Here is a 24,874-nt window from a genome sequence, read left to right as displayed (position 1 = left end):
AAGCGTCAAACCGATACGTGCCAGCTAAGCCCACACGATGGATCAGCAGCATCCGCTACTGATCGCTAGCGAAAACATCCACGACAGTGGCATCATCGAGGATGTGCACCAGGAATCGGAAGACACCGGAAACGAGGATTATGGTGATGAAAGCAACCTCGAGTCGAATCTGCGTCGGCGGAAAGGAAAAATTATTTCCTGTGTCGAAAATGGTAAGACGAAGCTCCGACATGGAGCGGTGATTATGCGTTTGGCGGGCAAAATGGCTCGCATACTCCCCAATCTGACGTGACGTTAGCTAACTACGAAGTAGTTTAACCGCGTGCATTCCAACGCGACCCGCGCTGCTGCTTCTGTGCATTATCGCAACACAAGCTAATATCTTCCGATGGCGTCGTGATCGAACACTTGTGACACAATCAGCGTACCAGTGCGTGTGAGGCAGCGAGAAACAGAGTTCGGAAAAGAAATATAGAGACCGAGTGTCAGAATAAACTGCTGACCAAGGCATGCCAAATTTACATAATCGATTCCAAAGTCATTATCCTTTCGCAGCATGCAAGAGAAGATGCTGCCGTGGGGGGTTTCTTTTTCTCACAGTTAGTTCACACGACACAGAAAAATCTGTCACACGGTTGGGTGTTCTTCTTGGGGAAATCTCGAGTGCGTGGTTAGAGTCCCTCGCGAACGGGCCGGCACCTTATCTGCCACCACACAAAGTTATCGATTTTTCCTAAATCGGCACTGAACGCCTGGCCCTGGCGTTCCGTACGTTCGCTGGTTTGTTGTTATGTAACTCTCCTCGGCTCTCCCGGGTACGGACGGGTTTGCGATACGATGATACGATGCTCCCCTGGTAATTCTCTTCCCGTCTTTTTTCGTTTGCCTTCCACGCTACATTGCAACGAGGTCGGGCTCGATGAGTATGTTGGGTTACACTACTGTTGCACAATTGCATTATTGCATGTGCCCGGCAAACTTTCCGCAAGCGCCCGATATGAACCGGTAAAATACTTTGCAGTTTAGTTCAATTTTCTAGCCGTTCGCTTCGCCTTCTGGAATCAAGCGGAATGGTTATTATTTCGTTTTTGCTCACCAACTCTGTTCAAATCAATGTGTAACAATTCCCATACTTTACGACTATGCTCCTTATTTTTGGTGCTGAAGATATTTGCTCTTGTTTTAAGAAGCACCAGCAAATTGGACAAACGAGAAATAACATAAACTGTTTGAAACTAAATATGCTGGCAAACATACTTTCTATCCTCCATCCGCTGCTAAACAAGACTTCGAAAAGATTGAATTCGAACCGTTTTGCTCTCCAATTGGATATTTCAAGCCGCACAAGAAGATACGCCGCAAATAATGAGGGAAAAGCAGATGGACACCGTGCCATTGGCTTCCTGAATTATGTTTACGGCAGGGTGAAGCACTCGCAGCAGATTGTCGCTTTGTTTCGCTGGCGTGTTTCGGTTTTCCCAGGGTATTTTTTTCCGGTGTACATTTCTTTCCGAACACTTTTAGCGGTTGTTCATTTCGACCCTTCCGCTCGATTATGTCAATTGTGCTTGACTATTCTTTTTAAAATTTTTTGCTCCTTTTGAAGGGAACATATTTACCTTGCGGTAACCGCAACCGCTAGGTACCAGAGGTGGTAAATTAATTCTTAAGAAAGCACAACATCACAAAGACGGGGACACCGTTCAAGCGTAACAAAATTCGATTGATTTTCAACGAAATTGTGTTTGCTCACCAAACAGAGCGTAGTGATTAGATTTGTTTGGTGATCGGGCGACTCTTACTGAGCGGACGCAAAGCTTTGAGAAAAAAAGAAACATAATGTACACAAATATCGAACCTTTTCTTAATTTTCTTTTTTCAATGTTTCTAAAATGTATATTTCGCGGGTTGTCGTTTCACCACCGTCAAAAGGTGTATTCGGATTCGTACAGAGGTGAAATAAATAAAATACTGGAAAAAGTGTATTTTCTTCATTGAGTCATTTGAATAACCTTTTTGCTGATTGTGCACCACATTTACAAACTCCGTTTCCATTTGTATTTCTGCAACATGGAACGAATTTTAATGAGGAGGACGCGTTACTCGAAATGAGCTTTCAACCCTTACACGACTAAAATACTAAAATAGAGCCATCAAACATTCACCCCCAATCCTGTCAGCCGAGTACGAGCCCAATCGAACGAACAGGTAATATTGAACCGTGTGTATCGGACGGTAAACATTCGTGCATAAAATTGATGGAGAAATGTTGTTGCGCATTTTATGCTGCATTAACAATTTCATTCGCCACCACAACAGCCACCATTCGTTTACTGCCACCTTTGATAAAATAATCGATGCCGGTTGGGAATCGGAGTGAACAACAATCGGTACCGGTTTTAGCTCCAGTTTTGGAGTGATTCTAAGAATTTTAATCCAATTCTGTATTTTTACAATGCCATCATAAGAAATGAACGTTTGTCCATTAGTTTTGTTTGCGATGTGAAACAACGGTATCGTTCGCAAGAGAAGAAATGCACGAAGAAACATTTCGGTATCGTGTAAAGAAACGGATTTGATTGGTCCCTTGCAAATGGTGACATTGATTGAACGATAGGGAAAACTTTTACCAATCGAAAAAGCCAGAAAAGTTGCCTTCCCAAACATCCATCCGTATTTCTCGACATAGTTTAGCAGCTATGGAAACCGACGTAAACTGTATGTAACACTTAAACGAGCACTTTCTCTTCCTTTGCAAGCTTGCTCAACGTCGAAAGTTTACTGTGCACGGTACGCGCAATCCTTCATCCTTAATGCTGCTGCATTGATCAAACATGAATGAGGGAAGGTTTGTAAATTTTGGCACATACGTTGATTATGACACCCACGGGAAGGAATATTGATGACGGGCTATTGTGCAACAAGCAAAGTGAAAATAAATTGTTGAAAAGATATTGTTCTCCAGATAGCAGTTAATCAATCACATTTGTAAACCCCTTTTCTAACATTTAAGACATCAATCGATCAATTTAAGTTAGTTATGGATTAAACTTTATAAAACGCACAATACTTCGCTATTCTCAAAACAGCTGTTCGAATGAGCGTCTTTGCCTACCTGGCGTAAAGACCAAATAGATCAGTGTTTGGCAAAGTACTCGAACTAAAGAGCATAGCATGATCTCGAACGTAATAAATATTTACTTTATTTTTGATAGCCAAATTACATAATTAATCATTAGTTTGCACTGTGATAGCAGAGTATTGGATTTAAGTGGATAATTTCTTGACAGGAAAAGATTCTTCAACATATTTGTACGTACTTACATTATTACTAAGTCTTAATCATAATTCACTGAAGTTTCAAAATATGACATAATCTAATCCATTCTTTCTTTTATTTTTACCGAGTTACATTGCAATTTCTTAAATTCTTAAAAAAATAAGGTAGAAGATTTAAGGTAAATGTATAAGGTATAAGGTTGTTGTTGCTTATATACCCCATGGGGGCTTCGACTTGTTATCGTGCTCACACAGTAAGTCTTCGTTCAATTGTCACACGTGGTGTTTAAAATTTTTTTTCACTTCTTAGACCACTTTTATCTCTTAACTATGACATTATTGCTGGATTTGTTTATATTTTGTTTATTTTAATACTATTATTTTCGTTTTAAAAAGAGGTTTTGTGGATAACCTTGATAGGTTTAGATAAAGATAAAGGACACTAGAAAAAAGAGAATTTAAAATATGAAACCTTTAAGCCTCGAGTGCATCAGACCAAACAAAGTATTGTGCGATATTTACCGTTTTCCCGTGCATAAGTTGCTGCAGTGTATGATACTGCAGAACTGACTTCGCTGTCTAACTTCAAAAACCTATTATTCCGAATCCGCAAATAAGAGTTACCAATTATCTCGGGGAATACTTTATTGTCTTCTTCGCGTAACGACCTTCTAGGTTATATCCCATTTCTAGCAATATTTTAATACGCAGCCCGATAGTCAATTATTCCTACGGAAAATGGTCCGTGTGGACTTTTGATAGGTCACGTCGTATGGGACCGACAACAGGTAGACCGTATTGCTAACTTTGTAATTCTCCTTTATTTTCATAGTACGTGAAATTAATGCTTATCAAAATTAAATTAATTATCCATTATGGTTCATCCGACTTATTTTTATATTTATATTGCCACTGAGGACATTGAGATATTCAAAGATTCGAACTGATTCCTTGTGGCGTTGTAAGTCGGAGTTTAGACCCTCACAATGAAGCAAGATCACTGTTGCAAACAATCATGACAAAAACAGAAACCAATTTAACTTTTAAAAGTTCGGTTTGCTTTTATTAAAGTAACATTCGTCCGTTCCAGTATATCTTAATTTAAATTTGTTTATAATTTATTTATATATAAACATTTATATTTATATATATAACATATTTATATAAACATTTATAATGTTTTGATGCTCACTGCTGACTTCAATCCTTTACTAATCCTTTCAATGGTTCATTTTCCATTTTACAAATCAAAGAATGATAACCGCAAGTTGCATATTTTTACAGTTATCATGGTTCCAAATAATCCATGTACAACAATCCAAAGTTCTGTTATGCACACCAGGCAATTCACCTTACAACATAATACAATTTCCGTTACACGTCACTGATCGGGGCGTTGATTCAATAAAGCTGCTTAAAGTCATTAACATGCACTTGATACCTCGTTCATATTGTCTCGTGCTGTATAGCGCAATGAAACCTCGGAGCAGGCAAACCGGAAGTCTGATATGGGCATGGTTCCACAAGACACTGTTGCATGAACATCATCCCACACGGATACGAGTGGAAGGAGAGAGCGTACGTGCGGTAGAGCATGGCCACCGTTTTGCTGATTTGCTAGCAATTTGATTATCTAATTAGCTGCCGATCATTCTCGCCAACGCGTTGCCGATGGTGTGTTCCCAAAATGCTTGTTGCACGACTTGCTGCCGTGCCGTTTTTATTGATTTATATGAAATAATAATCACATGAAAATTCATGCTGTCTCCACTGGGCCATTGATTGACGTGTCGGTTTGCCTATGGTTCCTGCTGTTCTACCCATGGCATCCAAACACACCATATTCACACAGCAATCACGCCGACAGACATACGTACGGACGAACCGTGTACGATCCGAATGGAAAACGGAAGTAGTGCACGGAAAAAAGGGTGTAAATAGCCAGCACAGCCAATTGTTATGGGAAGCGGGATCATGTTTCGGGATTTACACTTGGTTACTTGCCGAACGCGATGGCAAATGTGTGAAAATTTATGGCAAAAAAAAACAAGCATACACAGAGAGCGTTGATCGATTCAAGTGGAATAACATTCACAGTTTGCCATCGGGTCTCTGTGTCTTTACGTGGCCTACACTTATGCAGTTCTACTTAAATCGATTAACATGGTTTCGGAGCTTCTTTCAATTATTGACAATTTTCATATTCATATTGGACATAGTACTGTTTTAAACAGAAATCTAATTTTGTCTTTCCCTTGCATAACAAACGATAGGTATGTGAAGAATGTGCTTGCAATGTAGCAATTTGCTGGAAAGTGAAACCAAAAATCAATCTTCGTGGGGCTCTATAAATAAACTCTTCCGTAAGCCAATTTTCTGTAACCTACAACGAGGCTTAAAAAATGAGTTTTTTAAGCTAGACTAAGGCACAACCGTTCGCCTTCCACTTCTGGCGGAGTCTTTTCAGGCATTTGATTTCGTCGAAATGGATACCCGATGTACCTGATAAGTCTCTATTCTGAGTTTCCACTGTGTTAATTGCTTAAAAAAAGCGATTCTATTTCCTCCCACAACCACAACGCAACCGATGTAATAACCCTGGCCGTTGGTCGGTTAGCAGCGAACAATTTGGTTTCCTTGAACGATTTTTTTTTCGCTCGGATAGAGGGTGGAGAGTGCAGTTCGAACCGGTGTGCGTTGAGAGGTGTAGATGAAAAGGGATCGTCGTTTGACGTCAGCGAAAAGCGAATCCCGAATCGATTCCGACGTTAGTAGGTAACAGCTTGTGTGTCTATATTTTAGCGGTACAGACCACCGAGACCAACAGAGGTCCCGCCGTTGGTTCTATCGCGATGGTACGGTTCATAACACCGATTTTCTACCCAGTATGCCTTTTGCTTCAGCATAATATAGGGGCCACGAATCAAAGCGTTTAGACGCTGATGAGAGTGATGTTTATTAATTTCATTCGCTTCACGGTATGCTTCGCAAGATTTGTGGTGCGATTTATTAGACATCTTGTTGGTTGCGGAACCTTTACCTTTTAACCTTTCTCAAGCAGAAATTTAGTTTAATTTGTCAAACATTGGAGCTGAAAGTGATGCGGTAAATATTATTTGCTTTCAATGAGTGTGGAATATCCAATTTTTGGAACAAAATTGGAAAATATGACATTGTTGTCTGTCCCAAAACTCAAGACAGTTGCGACGGTATGAAAACAGTACTGCAAGAAAATGTAGATAAAGAAAGCACAGCAAATGATTAAAGCTTAGTGTGCAATAATAGTAATCCAGCGGACGGTCTCTCAATGTAATGGTTGCCTCTTGAAGACGGCACTGTAGATTGCACAATCACTGTGGAACGTTAAAGATTTTTTTGGTAGATTAGGCAATATGATATCCGTTTGCTGACACTTTAAAATAATGGTTTCTGAAGACTAAGTAAACCGTTTACTACTTAGCAGGTGTAATTGGAAAACGGAATTGGAATGAAGATAAACGATCGTTCGGTTGGTACAGGCGATCAAATGTTATTAATATAGATTAGATATATCTTTCTATGACTTGTATCTATTTACACAAACAGCATAACAGCTTGGATCCATAGCAGAGTTAATTATCACACATAATTAACGTTCGGTTATATAAATATTTATTTAACATTCGGTTAAACGTACAATGAAGTCATTCGATAATTCAATATAAAAATCTAATAAGAACTAAGTTATGACGATATCAGCAAAGATCAACAAAAAAGGTATTTTTATTGTATTTACCTAACCTAAACCGACAATAATTGCCGTATCAGATACGGCAACGGTCCGTCCATCGTCCGAGTCTTGGTAATAAATGTGACCGCATTTTCTTCATCATTGCCGTTCCGCTTATTTTTTTTTTTTGCCAGCCTCGAGATTAATTCGCAGACGTGTGCCTTGTGCTGGCCATTTGATGACACCTCGACGGCTATGGTTGAACAAAATTCCGACCCAGTGTGATGTGGTGATTGAATTCCCAGGTAAATACAATTACGACCCAAGCAACCCACCATCCGCCACTGTTCGTTCTCGTGTATTGGGTAAATCCCTCCTCTCTGTATATATCGTCGACAGAAGACGCCCCAGATGATGCGCTACGGTGGTTGCTAAACAGGATCAAAGCGAACCCTCCGGAAGGGTTGGGACTTTCGGCGATGGTACGAGCACACGAAAGCACCAAGCGTACCGCATTCTACATTACCGCCCCAATGAATGTGTAAGTAATCTGTCCCCGAAAGTCTTTTGTCTGACGGTTGTGATCTACAACAACAACAACAACAAAATACTCCACGTTTATGGCAAAAATGCATCCCAAGCAGTTCAACCGATAAGACAAGTGTTGTGAAAAGTCAAAAACTAAAACTTTCCCATCCCCTTTCCCAAACGGCATCCAATCTTCTGAAACTCGTTCCGTTTGAAATTGCTATCGCACGAATGTCGCCATTCGTAACCTCCCGCCCGTACGTCCATTTCACTTGCTCCCTTTTGCTTATCGCACCATAAAAGTGCTGCTTGGCCTCGCGTGTCGGTTTGATTGTTCCGTCCCCCTTCATAGATTATTTAAGGCAGCCGAAGATGCTCGCCTGCCAAAGCGACTGCGAACCGACCTCGGCGGGGCATTGAAGGAGTTCACCAAACGAGAAAGTCATTGCTTCGCCCAAACGAAGGACAACGAGGGTGCCAACAGTCTTTTCACGTCCCAGGAACGACAGTGGCTCGTGCTACAGGTAAGCGAACTCATCAATATGAGATGCACACGCGCTCGGCAGTAGAATGTTTGATGGTACGAATCCTGGCATTTCTGTCGCGTATCAGCTGATTTTGCTACCGTTCTGTCACGCTTTTAAGCGGTAAGGTGCCTGAGATCGATATTTTACTAATACGCTTCCATTACTTCCATCTATCATTGTCTGACGTTCTACAGGTCCTGCAGGGTCTGAGGGCTGGAACGCCAGATCTGAAAGCACTGCAAGGAAAAGCCCTGGTAGAGGAAGGCCAGAGCATCGGTAAGTGGAAAACGGAACAGGCGGAGACTTTAGGGACTGTTACTGAAACGTTACCATCATTAAAAGCACTCATCGTCAACTGTCATGTCAAATCATCATCATCAACACCATCGTTCTAATCTTTTGTCGTAATACTCTGGTGAAGCTGAACTTGACTGCAGCTCAGGACCGCAGGGTTTGGCTGGCACGAGCAAATATATTTGCCTTTATTTTCCCTTGAACGTTGTATTCTTTCTCCTGTATTTGAGCCGACACCACGAACCTTTATCCATCCAGCCAGAAAAAGACCACCATCGACGAACGGAAACTTAAAAGTTATGCCAACCAAGTGCTAGCAATGCTTGCACCATGTATACACACTTACTCGGAATGCTGTTGTTGTTGCACTGTGTACGACTCCTGGCCATTCTAACCTTTCGCATGCCACATGCTTGCTCGAGATGCCCGGAAGGTCTCTGGCGAATCAAACTTTCGCCCGTGTGTGTGTTTGGTTGGATCATATCTTGCAATAACGCCACTCGCCTTGGTTTAGAAGTGTTTTGGGAAGGATTTTGTTTGCCCTACTTACATGTGGTTCGTTTGTGCTTGCATGGGCTTTGCTCAACATGTGTTCAACATGCCTCAGGGATGTTTGGTCCGTTACTTGCACGATCGCCCACCTCACTAATCTGCTTTCCAGCAGCACCGAGTCCAGCTGGACACAGTCGACCACTCGGCGAAACTTGTTCCGAAAAAGTTTATTGTTGGCCAGCAAGTCAGGAGTCGTCTTTGTTGGGCGATAAGAAGCGTAAATGGGAAAATAAACCATCATCACTAGGATGTGCTTGGCGCTGCGAAAATGCTATTTGTAACAATTTATAATTCTTTTTACACAGGGATTTATTTACATTTTGTGCTTCAGACGGATCGTTAGATCCAGCTTATATGGATAACGATTTGAACAATGTAACAACAAGTAGACAAAAGAGCCAGTTTGGAACCAACCTAGAAGTATACTTAAACGTTTATGATAGTTTTATAAATGATATTTGATTTATTAAAGGATTCATGAATCAAAACATTGTTACCATTAAATGTTATTTTACTTTAAATATTTTCCATTACTTTGATTTTGATTTTGAGTTTATTTAAAATATTTTGATCGGTTTTTATTAAAAAATATTTGAACTTTGTTGAATTTGACCCATCATTTTATATTCACAATTTTATTTCTCCTTTTGCGCTACTCGTGCAAACTTCTTTACATGCGAATGAACATCGCGAACTTTTTCTGATAAACTTGTTATTCAGTTTATCACCAGTACGATGACATTCAACAACACTCAACAGAGTAACAGGACGTACAACACAGGACGTTTATGTTGCCACCTTCAGCCTTCCCAATTATGCTGACACCCACCTTAGTGCTAATCGATGTGACAGAAACAAGCGCCCGCGAATAGCACAAAAAGGGGCATGCAAACACAACACAACTTGTTGAAGATTGCTGTCGCTAATACACGTCACATTGTTTGGTAATGCGAACAAACCGCTCATAAACATAAGCGAAACAACAATCGACTAATTAGCACTAATCGATAAAACATTATGAAGAGCATAGTGTCACTTTTACCCGATCCTTAAAAGAAGGCAACTTTGAGAGCACTTTGAGGCTATTTTTGTAGAAGGAGAAAATGACTAGATCTTGCCAACTTGCTTGCACATTAGAAAACCATTTATAACACGCTTGAAGAGGACTTTGGTCTAGTACTTGAAGACTCGTTAATCGATTTTCAATTCAAATTTCATTGTGGATAGATATTTTGTTATCTGCTGCTTCTTCATCGTAGTGACCTTCAGGGTCATATTTGGCTACAGTCAACAACCTCATAGCAAGTATCTCTTTTAACGTGGTTTTCTCATCACTAGTGAATCTACATGCTATGAAAATTCCCTTTCAACGAGTAAGATCTCGCACAACTAACATTTTGGATCGTAGCAGTCTTTGCTTTGCTTTTGTAGCACTGGTCGAAGCTTACGTTGGAATTTTGAAGAAACTTTAGCTTGAAAAGAAACAGTTTGGAGCTGCTCAGATCAATGAACCACCAGGTATTGAACTTGCGATGTTGACAATAGTTTAAGATTGAGCATTAAAAACAATAACATCGAAGAATAGCTAGAACATGTAGAGTAAGTAATGTCAATGAAAAACTATGTGCTGCAATAGATACTTAAAAGAAACTTCTCAATCAACCAAAGACATTCCAAAGCTGACAACACTGAAACGAAATAAACTCGTTATAAGAGGATTAACTGTTAATGTAGAATTATAAAAAAAATTATAATTTATCACATATCAGCCATAAATAGCTACATAGAGGACGTGATCGGTAAAGATTAGATTCGAACCCATATCGTGCATTGAGTCTCAGAAAACTTCACCTACAACAGCTATTAATGTAAAACTGTTCCTGGAATATCTGAACAGTATTTCCATGCATGCACATGGGTATGGTTCACGTTATGCGCATTTAATGGTGTATCTCATTAGGTCAGGTGCACGTTCACTATCTCCAGTGTCGTATGAGCACATTTTTCCAGGACATAATTACTTGGGAAACATTTCAGGGTTCGCAGGTGAGAACGCGATATTACGTCGAATGTTAATTAATCTAAGACCCATGATATTATCTCACCGACTTTGGGATGGTACACAATTTAAAATCTTTGCTCATAAACTAACGCTCGACATTCGTGTGGTTTCAGTGGCCGCATGGCAAGAGCTGGGCCTCATAACGCAGGTTTTTCCGCTCCACGAGACGACCGCACTGCAGCAACTCCAGTCTAGCTGGGTACGGAAATTCTTCGCACCGCAGCCCCTAGGTAATAATTAATGTAGCTCGTTCCGGTGCTTCCACTAACCGGTGCCGGTATATTATTCCTCACTGAGTGGTAGCACAGGAAGAAAATTGTTATCCTTTAATTTGTCTACTCAGTGTTTATGTGTAATTCTTTTTTCGTTTCGTTTCTGTCTACCGTTTATATCGTTCATATTTATACTGTTCATTTCCAGACGATATAGCGGCATACTTTGGAGTTAAAGTGGCGCTTTACTTCGCCTGGCTGGGACACTACACCTGTGCTCTATGCGTACCGGCCGTGCTAGGCACTATTCTTTACGCTGGGCTTTGGGGTCGAGGACAGGTAAGGTAGCAAAATGTGCCGGAAAATACTCCCACAATAATCGACCAAGAAAACAAACCAAAAAGAAAGCAAACGAACCCGTGCCATGTACGCCGTGCGATCGATCAAAACGGATGTACTACAATACCTTTCACTAACCTCGACACGGTGTCCATCGGGTGACGTTGGACACATTTCCTTGACCGCTTATGGCTCGTTTCAGACGGCTCAAGACATTGGACACGTCATTTTCTCGCTCTTCAACGTGGCCTGGGCGTCACTCTACCTGGAAGCTTGGAGGCGGTACTCGGTCGAGCTGGCTTTCCGTTGGGGCACTTTGTCAACGCCACCCGAGCTCCTGGAACCTCCACGACCACTCTACAAGGTCTTTACATCCCATTGGCCCACTGTCAAGGACTTATTTAGCCATCCACCTTTCGAGCCACTTCACCCTTTTTACACAGTATCTCACGGATTTTTTTCTTTGTGTTTGTCCTTCTCTTCCTTTCTATTGTTTTCTTGCTCTCTCGTTAGGGGCCACTCGAGGAAAGCTCCGTAACTGGGCGGCTGGAGCCGAAGGAAGCTCCGGCATGGCAGCGGCGAGCCTTCCGTTATCTAGTTAGCTTTCCAATTATAGGGCTCTGCCTGGTGCTGGTGTTTATTGTGATGTTCCTGATGTTGAGGCTGCAGGTATTTACACGCACTCCCACGCCCTCGTTAACGAATCCTTTCATTTGGAACGCAAGCTTCGGCAAATATCCCGATCCGACATTTCGGTCGCGGTATTACGGTCTATGCTTTTTTTTGTATTGAACTTTTTTATGCGTTTAGCTTCTTGTTTTGATCATCATGCCTTTCCATCCCAACAGCTCTATACATTCTTGTCCCGTGTGTTTGGTGACACTTTATGGACCCGATTTCCACTAAGCATAAACTTATCCACTCATGAATATTCATACGCGATGACCACGATCTTTCCGTGTACATATATCCCTTTCTTCCCCCCTCTACATCTGGCATCACATTAATCACTTTGTTTTCCACTTCGTAGCCGCACACAGATACACAGAAACGTACACCTGCGAAGAACGCTCGCATTACATTTCGTTACTACTAATTTACAGGATTGGCTCGATCAACACTTACCCTATAGCAGTGCTGGCCTGTGGGAGTGCATGTGCATAGTGTCTCAGGTCTGAAATTTATGTTCTTTACGTTCTTTACCAACCCTTTACTGATAGCCTTCCCTTCCAAAACCCGTTTTCCTTCAAATTCATACCGCCTATGTGCCATACCATATGTGTTCCTCCGCTATCTGTCTCTAGTTAGTTGCTGTGTGTTTCAATGATACGTTGCGCTTAAGCCCATTACACTAGCACCGAAATCCAATAAATGTTCCACGATAGTGTAGTAGTGCTCCGTTGCACGAAATTCAATGAACTATTACCATGCGGATGACATCCTCATCATCATCATCATTATCATCGGCAGTAGAAAGCAGTCGTATTAGCAACGAGAGCTTTCGGGATGTGTACACATTGGCATTGATTTAGTGCTGTGCTGTGTGAAGCGACCGAACTTCACTTCTTGTAATCGGATATCTGGTCTTGTGCAGCGCAATGTTGCCATTCCTGACATTTATTGATCGTACTGGTGAATGGTACTTTTTCCGAGGGAAGCACTGAAAATCAGTGTCGTCTTTCCTTCGCCTTGCCTTGTTAAGACAATACACAATACACTGCCAATATGGACAAAGTAATAGGACTGTCAATATACTGTTAAACACGATAACATTATGCTGTACGTATTGCTCGTCCAAATATAGAATTCTTCAGCGCTCAATGATAACTTACAATGTGTAAAGTACAACGAGACGCTATTTTTCTGATGCTCCTTTTGTAATTCACGTATTTTTGATTTAATCTTTAATTATATTATTCGATGTATTCTTAATTACTGTAGCACAAAAAAGATTGTAGTGCTACACCGATTTTTGTTTGACACGCAGGTTGCGAGAATTAGGCCTCTATGAAAATATTACAAATAATTAGAGATTTAGATAAACTTATAACACTAGTTTCCGTGTCCTAATGGTTTATATGTTACGGATATATTAGTACGGATAAGTTGCCAAAAATGTTTTTGAATTGAATGAAACAATAATCTACCCCCAAACGATAATTCCTTCGATTTCAAATACACTGCTCGAAAAGATATCCTAATTATAATATCCCCCAAAACAAAACTAATTATTTATATAATTTTTAAAGTGTTATAACTATCACAATCAACAAACAAGATAAGTTAAATATGTGCGGCTAAATCTCATCTCAGTCAAAATTACATACTTAAGCAGAAAAACCTTTGAATCCAACGTGAATACGTATTTTATATTAGTATATATGTGAAGAATGCGTAAATTCTTGAATAAATTTCCCTACTATCACAATAAGTTATAAATAAACTTTAAAAAATATTTTTAAATAATAGTGTGATTAAGTCACCTATTTTGCATTGTTAATCATCTTATTTTTCACAAATAATATGGTTCTTTAAAAACACTTTAGACTCGCACTGCACAATGTGAGCAAATTAGCATATTAAATGTTCTACGTAGAAGGACACTTTATGCTATCAAGCGATTGGAGAAAACAGCGATTACAGTACAACTAAAAAACCCCTCATGTGTCTTGCCTATGTACAGCCTGGGCTACAATTTCAATCTAACAGAACAAATCGATTTAAAATTGAAGTTACACGGTTGCAATCATATTTTCATTCCATTTTACTACCATCACTATCTCTATGTCTTTCTCTCTTTCTCCCTCTTTCTTTCTCTCTCTCTCTCTCTCCTTCTTGCTCTCGATCAATTTTGTTCTCCATTTTACTCTGTCTGCTTGTGGTTCGTCCCTTGTCCTAACTCAACCCGTCGCAATCCGACCTTTACCCTTGAAACCTCATCGATACGGACCGGCGTCAATGCGACATCAACACGGCTAGGACTGGTGGGATGCCAAACTCCCGGAGCAGGGCGTTTTCAGCTGTTTGAGCGTGATACCGAAGGTCCTGCTTGCCGGCGCCATTACACTAATGGACGAAGCGTACTACAAGCTCGCCGTCTGGCTGAACGATAAAGGTAAGAGACCGCAGCGGCGGTGCAGCGATGGGCAGAAGTGCCCCGGACGCGCCAATTTATACAATTTATTGCACAACTATCGACAGAGAACTATCGGCTGCAGTCGAAGTACGAAAATCATCTCATCGCCAAGGTGGCCCTTTTCCAGTTTGTCAACAGCTTTCTTTCGCTCTTTTACATCGCCTTTTACCTGCGCGATCAGGACAAGCTGAAAGAGGTAAGTGTGCGTGGGAGGGCAAAGTTTTCCAAACCTAATTTTCTTATGTACGAGCCAAGTGAAAAACACACTGGTTTTTTTATTTCATGTTTTCCACCTTTAAACGTTATTTGCTGGCTCGTGTTTCGTGCTTGTGGCAAATTAAATTGCTAATATGCATCAATCGGCTTCTCTGGTATCGTGCCGTATTATTCTTGCGCTGACAGCAACTGGCTGGCTTGCTGATATCGCGACAGATCATCGGTAATCTTCGCGAGTCCGCCTGGCCGTACCTGGTGGAGCAATGGCGCCTGGCGAAATTAAGCTTCAAAATGTGGGGTGCGCTCAGCCCAACGCAGGAGCACCCGCCAAACATTACGACCTCCGCTTCCATCAGCTCCACCAGCACCGTTAGTGCTTTGCCTAGCTCATCATCCACGATGGGTGCCGGTGATGGGAAGCAGCTGGATGAAGGCAAAAGTCCCTCCGAGTACTCATCCTCCTCCACCAACACACCGAAGCGATCGATCGGGCAAGCTGAAATTGAAAGCTCCCTGTACAAGGTAAGTTGCCAAGCAGTTGCCAGCAAGACGGGAGAGAACATGTTCGCAATTGGATAAATTGTGGTGTTTACTCAACGGATGCGACGAAAGGAATTTAATTTGGAAAATGCTTCTCAATCATCGATTTATTAGCGACTCAGCTCACTGATTAGGTTTAAGTGTAATATTCTGTCGGTAAATTTTTAATTAAGTGCCCATGTGATGGGACTTTTATTTCAACAGTACGATGGGACATTTTCTGATCATTTGGAAATGTTAGTACAAATGGGATATGTAGTGCTGTTTTCCGCCGCATTTCCTCTAGCCGGGCTGTGTGCTTTGGCGAACAATCTGCTCGAGATACGATCTGATGCTTTCAAGCTGGCCCACGTGCACCAGGTAATAGCAAATTTCAACCAGCACCGAATACGGCAATCAACATTTAACGGATTGTCTTTTGGCCGCGATACTACTTAAATCCTTAGCGTCCATTTGGACAGCGCGTAGCAAACATCGGCACTTGGCAGAATGCTCTCGGAATGCTCGGACTGGCAGCTGTCATCGTGAACTGTGCCCTGATTGGGCTCTCCGGCCAGGTGTCCCGTCTGTGGCCTGGCCTAACGTCCACTCAGACGGTCATACTGATTGTGGCGCTCGAGCATGTCATGCTGGGATTACGGTCTGCCTTGACGTGGCTACTACCGGAGCTACCTTCCTGGCTGGCGGCCGAAATCGCCCGTGCAGAACACTGTCGACGCGAGATGCAATGCAAAGGACCGTCACCACGCCAAACGCCACCGTCACCACCGTCATCCACTTCCATCTCGCACCACGATCAAGATTTCAACAGTAATCAGGACATTTTCGACAAAACCGAACAGTCCGTTGGCAGGTAAGTGTGGAAATTCTATGAAAATTTAAAATCATGTTTCAAACGCCTTTCTGCGTGTGTGGCCCCCAATCGCGCAAGCGTGTCGCACGCAACTAATCGTCTTTTTAATCGTTCCCAAAAGATTTCACATATCTCCCAGTCACGACAATAACAAAGACAGCGAACTAGAGCGTGCCGCCAAGCTGGACAACCTCAGCATTCATCCCGTGTCCACGGTAGCGCAGCAATTGCGCCAAGAGCAGCACCAACAGCACAAAAACTCCCAGAGCAGCTGCGATAATATGGACATTTTTGCCATGGACACCCGTGACGTTTCACCGGATTCGCCGATCTCACAGGTAGTAGAATGTGTTTGTAGGCGAAAATTAAACGCCAACGATTCTTTTCATTTGTTCTTGCTCCCAATTCACTTTATCTTGCTCACCAATTTTGTAACAATTTAAGCTGCTCGACACATTCTTCTGTGGAAGAAATTTGTCTTCTTGGCGTTGTTTACCTTATGTCTCCTTGCAACCATGACGACTTTTATTGAATGCTTACGGACCGTAACAAAGGAACACCAATCGAATAGACTGTTTTGTTTGCCAAATGTGCCGTACTACGTTCACTTTTTTATATTATTCAAGAAGAACGACCAGGTGCTTATAACTAAGCGTAACTGAATCTAAGATACAATTCACATTCGTTTGAAAGCATTTCCTTCTCCAAACAGTGAAAGGTCACCTTATCCCGGGAGTACTCGACCGAACGACGTTAACAAATCAGAATAAAAATATAATTCAATTGTTTGAATTTTCCTTCAATAATACGTTCTTCTAGAAAATCCTTGCACAACTGCGGAACCGTAACAAAGACCGATGTAAATGTAAATAAGATCATTTAGTCTAACCAATTTTTGGAGTTATTGCTCCACTTGCAAAATATTTCAAACATATTCACTTATTCTCCACTAAAGAATCTTGAAAACGATGATGATCTTTAGTAGAACCATTATTAAACATTCCCTCTGGAAGCCCTTGTCATGGCTCAGAGTCGGGTCAGACTAAAGTACCACATCTTCCTTTGTGCCCAAATTTTCATTAATAAAGGGTGATAACTTTCAGAATTTACTTCGGACCCACGTACACGTTCCGAGATCAGCGTAAGTGCTGATGGAAACTTCATATCCTTTTTGCTGATGATCAATTCAACAATAAATCACCAGAAACACGGCGAGGAAGTTAACTACATTTATCTCCTCTGTTAAGAATTCAAATATCCCGGTCCACACTGGTCGTGCCATCGCTAGTATGAAGTAGGTCTCGTCTTCCATGAAGATCATATCGGTGGATTTCGTCGAAAAGAAATTGTTGAGCTGCACATTCAAACAACTACTTCTCAATAATTGTTTACTACTCCAATACGTCACTCAGGAATACTTTTCCATTACAATATCTAAGTTGTGTGGTTTTTAACACCGTTTCTCCTTTTGCTAACTTTACTATCGGTCTCCCTTCTTTTTTTCTGTAGCATATTGAGGACATGTCTACTACCTCAACTCGGTTGTTTACCAGAGTCGTTCGGACCATTCTCTTGAAAGGAAATATATTGTCCAAGTGTCTCGCAATAACCAACTTCTTTGCTCCTGGGTAGAAGATCGTTGTACTTAGCACAATAGCGAATCTAGAGCTCGTTAGCAACAATATAAATAGTACTTTAAGTAAACTTTTCATTTCATGTTCCTTCAATAAACAATTGTAAAAAGGACCTTTCAACAAAATCAACTGAATGTTATCGATTGATGTTCCTTTGCTGCAGTCCTGCTAAAGGGGGAGACGCTTCGAAACTATACAGCCTGTACATAGAACATTTGTACCATGCGCTCAATCGGTCACAAAATTGTTTGTAATAGTGCTCCTCCAACAAGCATCCATTTTTATCCACATTACTTTTATTCTTTTAGCAAAACATTATAAAATGAAAGAAAACCTATCGTACATCCAAACCATAGCTCTGCGTACAAGCTTCATACTTTTACTCATAACATTTTGTATTCTATTTTTTCTGATCTTCATATCTTTCCTGTTTCCTTAAACTGTTTTGAAACATTAAACGACATTAAACAAATTCACAACTTATCATGAAACAACAACGATTTAAACCTGAATTCTAATAACAAACGAAACCCCATCCTCTCTAGACAAGCACAGTATTATTACGACCTCTTCAAGATTCTCCTCTTAGTGGTCAATCTGCACAAACCGTTGCATTAGAATCGACACAAACGAATTCAGGGTATGATATCGAACTTTTTTCCCATACTACAACTACTCTCTATGTCATTTGCCAACTGTCGTTTGTTTGTGCGTTGCTCTCGTTCATTGTGTTCCATCTGTTTGTTCGACGTTTGTGTTCTTGTATTCGGTGTGTTTATTTTATCGTCATTTTTCAGTCTTTTCACTAGTCATCAGCCAATCCATCGGGATCAATAAGTGTATCTACTTTTTTCTTACTGTTACTGCTACCTTTGTTGTGCTGTAATGCATGTAACTTGTGTGTTATCGTTTTCAAATCAAATTTTCATATATTGTTGTTAGTATATTTATATGCCGTGCTTTTCGTTCTCTGTTTTGCACATTTTCTAAGTTTTAGTTAAAAAACAAATTTGATTTCTGTAACGTTTGAAGATTGGTATGAAACAGCTCGTAATTCCGTCTTCATGCAGGGAACACGCAAAACGGAGAGTGATTTGGTGCGATTGGAAGGACGGCTTGGTGAAAGGAAATACAAAACAAAACTCCACATGAGAGGCATGTGCTGCCCAAATCACTCACGTCCGTCAAGGTTTGTCGCTTGTTCCAATGCTTGCTGATGAACACACTGAACCGATAAGGTCGACATGGGAAATGACCTCAAAACCTCAAGTATAAAAATGCGAGATTTTATCGCAATAAAAAAGAAACGTTTTCCTAGAACTATGGCACAAATCAGATTATAATGATTTTAAATGCTTACTTGGATCTGCAACACTGAATAATTCAAACTATTTATAGCCAATGATATGTTTGTTTCATTTTGTTTTCCCCAATCCCACCATTTTTGCTACTCGCGTTTACCATTGCATGTTGTTTGTACATTGTTTTCTCACAATATGCTCATTTCTTCGTTATCATCGAATATGTGCATTGTTTTAGCAACACTGGTTCATTGTACTGTCCGCACAACATGTGGTTGTAAATATACTGCGATTTTTAGAAAATTTGCTCATATGTAGCGTTTGTTTCATAGTTGTTCCATAAAACAATAAAAAAAGCTTCTTTGAAAAACAAATTGAAAAAAGCCCTATCTTCGTAGCATTGTTTCGACTCCCGAACGAAGATGACGCGAACAAAGCTGAAACACACGTGTATTTTTCGATCTCTATATCATTTTTCCCGTCTGTTTTTTTTTATATTATCTTTAAATGTTTTGGTCCGCCCAAAACACGCCTTCCCACAACTTCTCACTTACTACTACCGTACAAATAGTGCATGTCTTAAGCAGCCAAGCATTAAGCTCGCCGACATACCGCCCTTCCGTGGACAAGCGATGAAGCACAGCTGTAGTATTTACGATAAGCGAAGCATCAACCTTGGGTACGGTTTGTTTTAATAATCCACCAGTTATGTCTTCCCGTCGTAGTGATCCGTGTGTTGAACGAACCTGTTTTGAGTTATTATTTCTACTCTCGCTTTTACGTGTGATTGGCATTTTTCACTCCCTTTTTCAACACTGTTTCTTTAACCAATATTGTTATGCTTTTCCAAAAATATTTTCCTAATCTCTAACGCAAAATACTTACTCTTACTTACCGTACATAGTCGTATTTTATTCCTTCTTAATAATAATTTTTAGCTTAGCTTTTCAATCTGGCAATTGGTCTTTAAACTACTTTTTTTCCATTTTCCACTGCCTAGGTTCTAGTAGTCCTGTTAGGGAGAACACACAAACATACCAATTAACAAAAAAACAAACAAAACACCAAGCTCTACTCCTTCCCACTGGTAGTAGTGTTCGGTTCGCGTTTAGCCATGGCCAATGATTTAATACCGTTGCTTTACTCTGCTCCTCTTTCCCCTCCTGCAGTGAAATATCGCAGAGCCCGCGGGTTGCTTCGAAACCGATCCAGATTCCAGAAATACCACCGTTCCGCAAACAAGCCCACTCCACGATGCACTCGCCCGTTAACCAGAGCCCGCAGAACCCAGCACACATGTCATCCGCCAATCCATCGCCACCGCGGATCGCCGAAATTCCGCCGTTCCGGCCGCGCAACCGCTCCAAGGAATGGATGCCCAACATCGAGGTGGGTCGACTGAAGGTCAGTGCTTACGCGTTCCAAGGCCAGTCGTTTGCTAACTGTGTGAATTTCTGTTCTTTTATTGACCGTTTCTTTTCCCTGCCCACCATTCGTCTTTCTCCAAACGAACAATAACGTCACTCATAACCACACTGAGTCAATCTCTTCATTTCGGTGAAAAAATAAAAACAATTCCAAACTTGTCCAAACACCTTGGGATGGGGGATTTGAATATCGGCTTCGGCGGATTCGTCCGTTTATCGCAACCGTGGGCCGCAACCGTTGAGTTTTTCATTTTTCCACTTCACTTGCATCGCTTTCATCATTTTGTTTTTTCTTATCCTTTCTGGGACACTTCACACGATCTTCACTATCATGCCGATCGATGCTTGTAACGTGTCCATCATTTCCCGCACTGGCAATACTCTCTCTTTCTCTCTCATACATCCCGTGAATCGGTATTGGAAAAATGCCCCAATGTCCTGTTCCCGTTCACCACCATTACCCTCCCACCCATTTCTCGTTTCTCGACATCATTTTACTTGCGTACATACAATGCGTATGCGTGTTTGCGTTTTGTGTTATGTCTGTCACTCACGTCGGCAATCGTAGCACACCGAGCACCATCTCACGATTGGCCCTAGCGGAGGGGCCGAATGGGCAAAACGCTTGAAGGCAGCCGATCCTTCCATCATTCACAGAAGTACCGACTGTATTGTAGCGAAGGTTGGTAGAGTACTACTTGCGCCACTCACAGGGTAGCCATCACCCATTCCTGACACTCCTCTCTCACACACGCGCGCGCCCATTTCTCACTCAAAGCCCTTTCCCATTTGTCTAGCAAACACACGATCTGCGCCGCGAGTCGCAGCAGCAGCCGTTTTGTCGCGTTGCATGAAACGATTGAAGAAAGCACAACTTTAACGATCACGTACAGATTCTAGTTGCAATGTTATGGAAGCATTATGTTTAGCACACCTAAATGTGCCCAAAAATGAGTCGGTTTCACGTTCGATAGTCGAAAGTTTTGCTGTTTTCAACCGTGCGCCCGAAGCTGTTTCGCTGTTTAGCTGTTTGTTTGCTGTTTCTTCCATTTAATTACCAATCCGGCCATCGTTTGATCCACGAGAGAAAAGGAAACTGTTTCACAATGTGTACGCAAATTCACCTGTAGCATCTTGGAACCGTTGTTTACATGAAATTCAAAAATGGAATCATCATTATCTCATTTTGAAACAGTTGCAACTATGTTAAAAAACAATCAATGTTTATGTACTGTTTGGGAGCTTTATCTAGCCTAATAATGTGCTTTTGATAGCCGTGAACCACAAGCCGTGCCGTAACATTACACTGTATCTGAAATGTTTTGTGGCTTACCTTCAACATGCTCACCCAACACCTGTATACTCACTTTGTGTCAGTAGGAACGCATGATTGCTGTTGCAAACCGGAAACATCACCCACAATCTTGTTCATTCTCCGTCCTATATTTGTTGTCCGTCCACGAATATTGTTCCTCCTGTTTAACATTTGTGTATGAAAACAAAATAGCTAAGCAAATTTTTAGGATTTTCTTTGTTGATTTTGTTTCAAAAGGTTCAGGAAAACTAATATAAACCTCAATAGAAAGTTATAAACAAGTAGAACGCAACATACTAACGATTTGATTTGAACTTAGTAATAATCAGTTCAACAGTACAACATGACAGGTGGGTAGATAGTGTTTGTCCTCAACCTATACATAGACAGAGCACTCAACGATTATCTCATCAGTAGACCAAAATTTCTTTCTAGTCAGCATACAGCAGCTCCCCGCTTTACGCTAATGTTTGGGACCGAACGCTTTAGCGTATATCGAATTTTCGCGTATTTCGAATTTCCTTAGAAAAATCGTTTATACTACATGATGAACAGTTGACATAATGAACAGAAAGAAATGACTTGTATAAGGGGTCACAGCTAATTTCGCAATAAAATTGCGTGGAACTAAGAGGAACTCGCATGTTTATCATATGTTTTACAAAAATAACTAGTAACGTATCCCTTTGTTCTATTTTCGCATTGTTTTTAGAACTGCCGTTTGAAGAATTCCTTTAATTATCTTTGAGCTGTCATTTTTCCAAAACGTCGCGTATTGCGAAATCGCGTATAGCGTAAAGCGGGGAGCTGTTGTATAGATAAAACAATACATGTGGAAACAACTCGAACCTCAAATCGTGCAGTTGCGCCATCGTTTGAACCGATTTGTTTTTGGTCGTTTGAGAGCTCACACGGCACCCATTTTGCATCCAGATGTCGAAATGTGCGTGAAGCATATGATGCACACGTTCGTTAGATATCGCAAGAGATCGTGTTATATCGTTCAATTTTATTTAACGTCGCTACGGCCACTTTTAAAGTTACAAAACCAATACTTGATATTGCAAGGTGATGGTGCAGAGTCCGGATAACACTTGTGAAGCCTTTTTTGGGGTTGAACAGTGTTTTTTCCTGTCAAAAAAGAGTGATGGATTAGCACACAAAATCGATGTTATCCAGGTTTTGCAATATTTGATATTAGTTAGTTGCTCCAAAATTTGTTGATCCACTCAAAATACCATATCTCATAATGCAATCAACTGATATTTCAAATTCATACATGTATGGTTGTATAGTTGGAGAAAAGACAACTAATTTTATTTAATTATTGTGCCGCTATTTATACATCAGGACTACAACTTATCTACCCACCTGTTAATACATAAAAATGTAAAACTTTGTGTTATATAAGTCATATTCTTCAATCCCTTTGTACTTACATCCACCCTTTGTACGTTTTTTTTTTGTTACTTTTTACATTGCGAACTTTTAGCTTACTTTTAAAATTAAGGTTTCATGGAAACGAACCACGAATGCGTACAGTGGTAGTCAGTAAAGTAAGATAGCTATATAATTAGCCAGACAGTTTTGATTTATGTTCGGAATATTTGCAATATAAATAGACAATTATATCAAATTAACAAAAAAAAATCAGTCCTACGACGCCGCTACTATCATGCCACCAGGCCGTCTCACCTTACAATTATTTTTTTTACAACATTCTAAAAAAAAGGAAAAATGTTGAAATTAATCAATTTGAAACATTGGTAGATGGTTTAATATCAATGACCACCACTGTATATCATTAAAAAGATTCCATTCCTGAATAGAGAAACAGTGCAATCGAATAATTCGCCCATTATCCAGTGATTCATGACTTAAGGTCTATAGTTTCATAGTTCTAATTATAGTTGATGTTTTACTCATGGAAAATATCACATAAATAAAATTATTTTAACAACAATTTCTTCTAATGATGTAATTACTAATTACTACTATTTTTTTATATTTTGTAACTTAAAAATGTTGTACTGTAGAATATTTGCTCTAGATCTGTCTCGTTTTTACATTTAAGTTCTAGGGTCTCCACATAACGAAACATTCATGAAATAAGAAGTTGTCAAATAACACTAGGTGTATCAATTTTACCGCGTTCAACCTACTCTCCCTTCTAACTTTATCTCGTATTTGTGTCTATTTATACTGTGAAGCGTAAAGACGTTGGTGAACATGCTGCTATATTTATTTTCTGTATTTGCTAATGTTGCCACCAGCCCTGTTAGTTTTCTGCATTTCATTGTCCGTTTTTTTATCGCTGTCTGCTGTTGCAAGCCTCCCGTCAACCGGTATCGCATGCGGGCGCACCATAATTGACCTCACAAACATTTATAATTACAGCAGCAGGAACTTGCTACCGGTTCGGATTCCGAGTTGCTCAAACCCGCACCATCCTGGACAAATGTGGCGATCAAAGCCGCTGATCAGCAGGCGGGTACAAGCAACAGTGCCCCGTCGGTAAAAGCTCCTACCGAAGAAGAAGCCAAAGGTGAGAGAATCCCTCGATGCAGTTGCCGTTGTTTCCATGTTTGATAATGTTTGATTTTCTTTACACAGCGGCCGAACTTGCCGCCAAAAAGTCGCGCCTAAAACAGAGTCTAGTGAAACGTGCCCGTTCAGTTGCCATTTTCTCGCTAAAACTGAAAGAACAGCGTGCGAAAAGGGCAGAAAAGATGGCTCTTGAAGCACTGGTTAGTATAGCTGACCGGCGAGCTAAATGTTCAATTAAAGTAAAACTGTTTCTCTACTTTTAATAACACAGGAAGCATTACCGGCACCACCACCGGGTGGGGAACTGTCGCTGATACCGATCGAGCAGTTGATCCAAGTGGACGATGTCTTAAGCCAACGAAATCATGGCAGCAGTTCCGGTCACAACAATGGCCAGTCGTAA

At 40.8% G+C, this 24,874-nt stretch overlaps 1 protein-coding gene across 1 annotated transcript; it reads left to right on the top strand.

Moving 5' to 3' along the window:
- Window positions 1-37: 37 nt before the first annotated feature.
- LOC128715863 (anoctamin-8) lies at window positions 38-24,874 on the top strand. The gene is made up of 23 exons (XM_053810781.1): window positions 38-212; window positions 7,183-7,293; window positions 7,388-7,529; window positions 7,869-8,040; window positions 8,238-8,319; window positions 11,065-11,181; window positions 11,372-11,502; window positions 11,705-11,866; window positions 12,016-12,171; window positions 12,606-12,674; window positions 14,482-14,617; window positions 14,704-14,834; window positions 15,041-15,376; window positions 15,599-15,754; window positions 15,841-16,247; window positions 16,369-16,585; window positions 18,427-18,521; window positions 19,754-19,861; window positions 20,352-20,586; window positions 21,178-21,291; window positions 24,322-24,469; window positions 24,538-24,671; window positions 24,743-24,874. Exons 1-23 carry the CDS (start codon window positions 38-40, stop codon window positions 24,872-24,874), a joined length of 3,666 nt encoding a protein of 1,221 aa, XP_053666756.1.

The sequence above is a fragment of the Anopheles marshallii genome, chromosome 3 (assembly GCF_943734725.1).
Source record: "Anopheles marshallii chromosome 3, idAnoMarsDA_429_01, whole genome shotgun sequence".
NCBI lineage: Eukaryota > Metazoa > Arthropoda > Insecta > Diptera > Culicidae > Anopheles > Anopheles marshallii.
The sequence above is the reverse complement of the archived record's forward strand: the minus strand, read 5'-3'. Positions and strand labels throughout refer to the sequence as shown.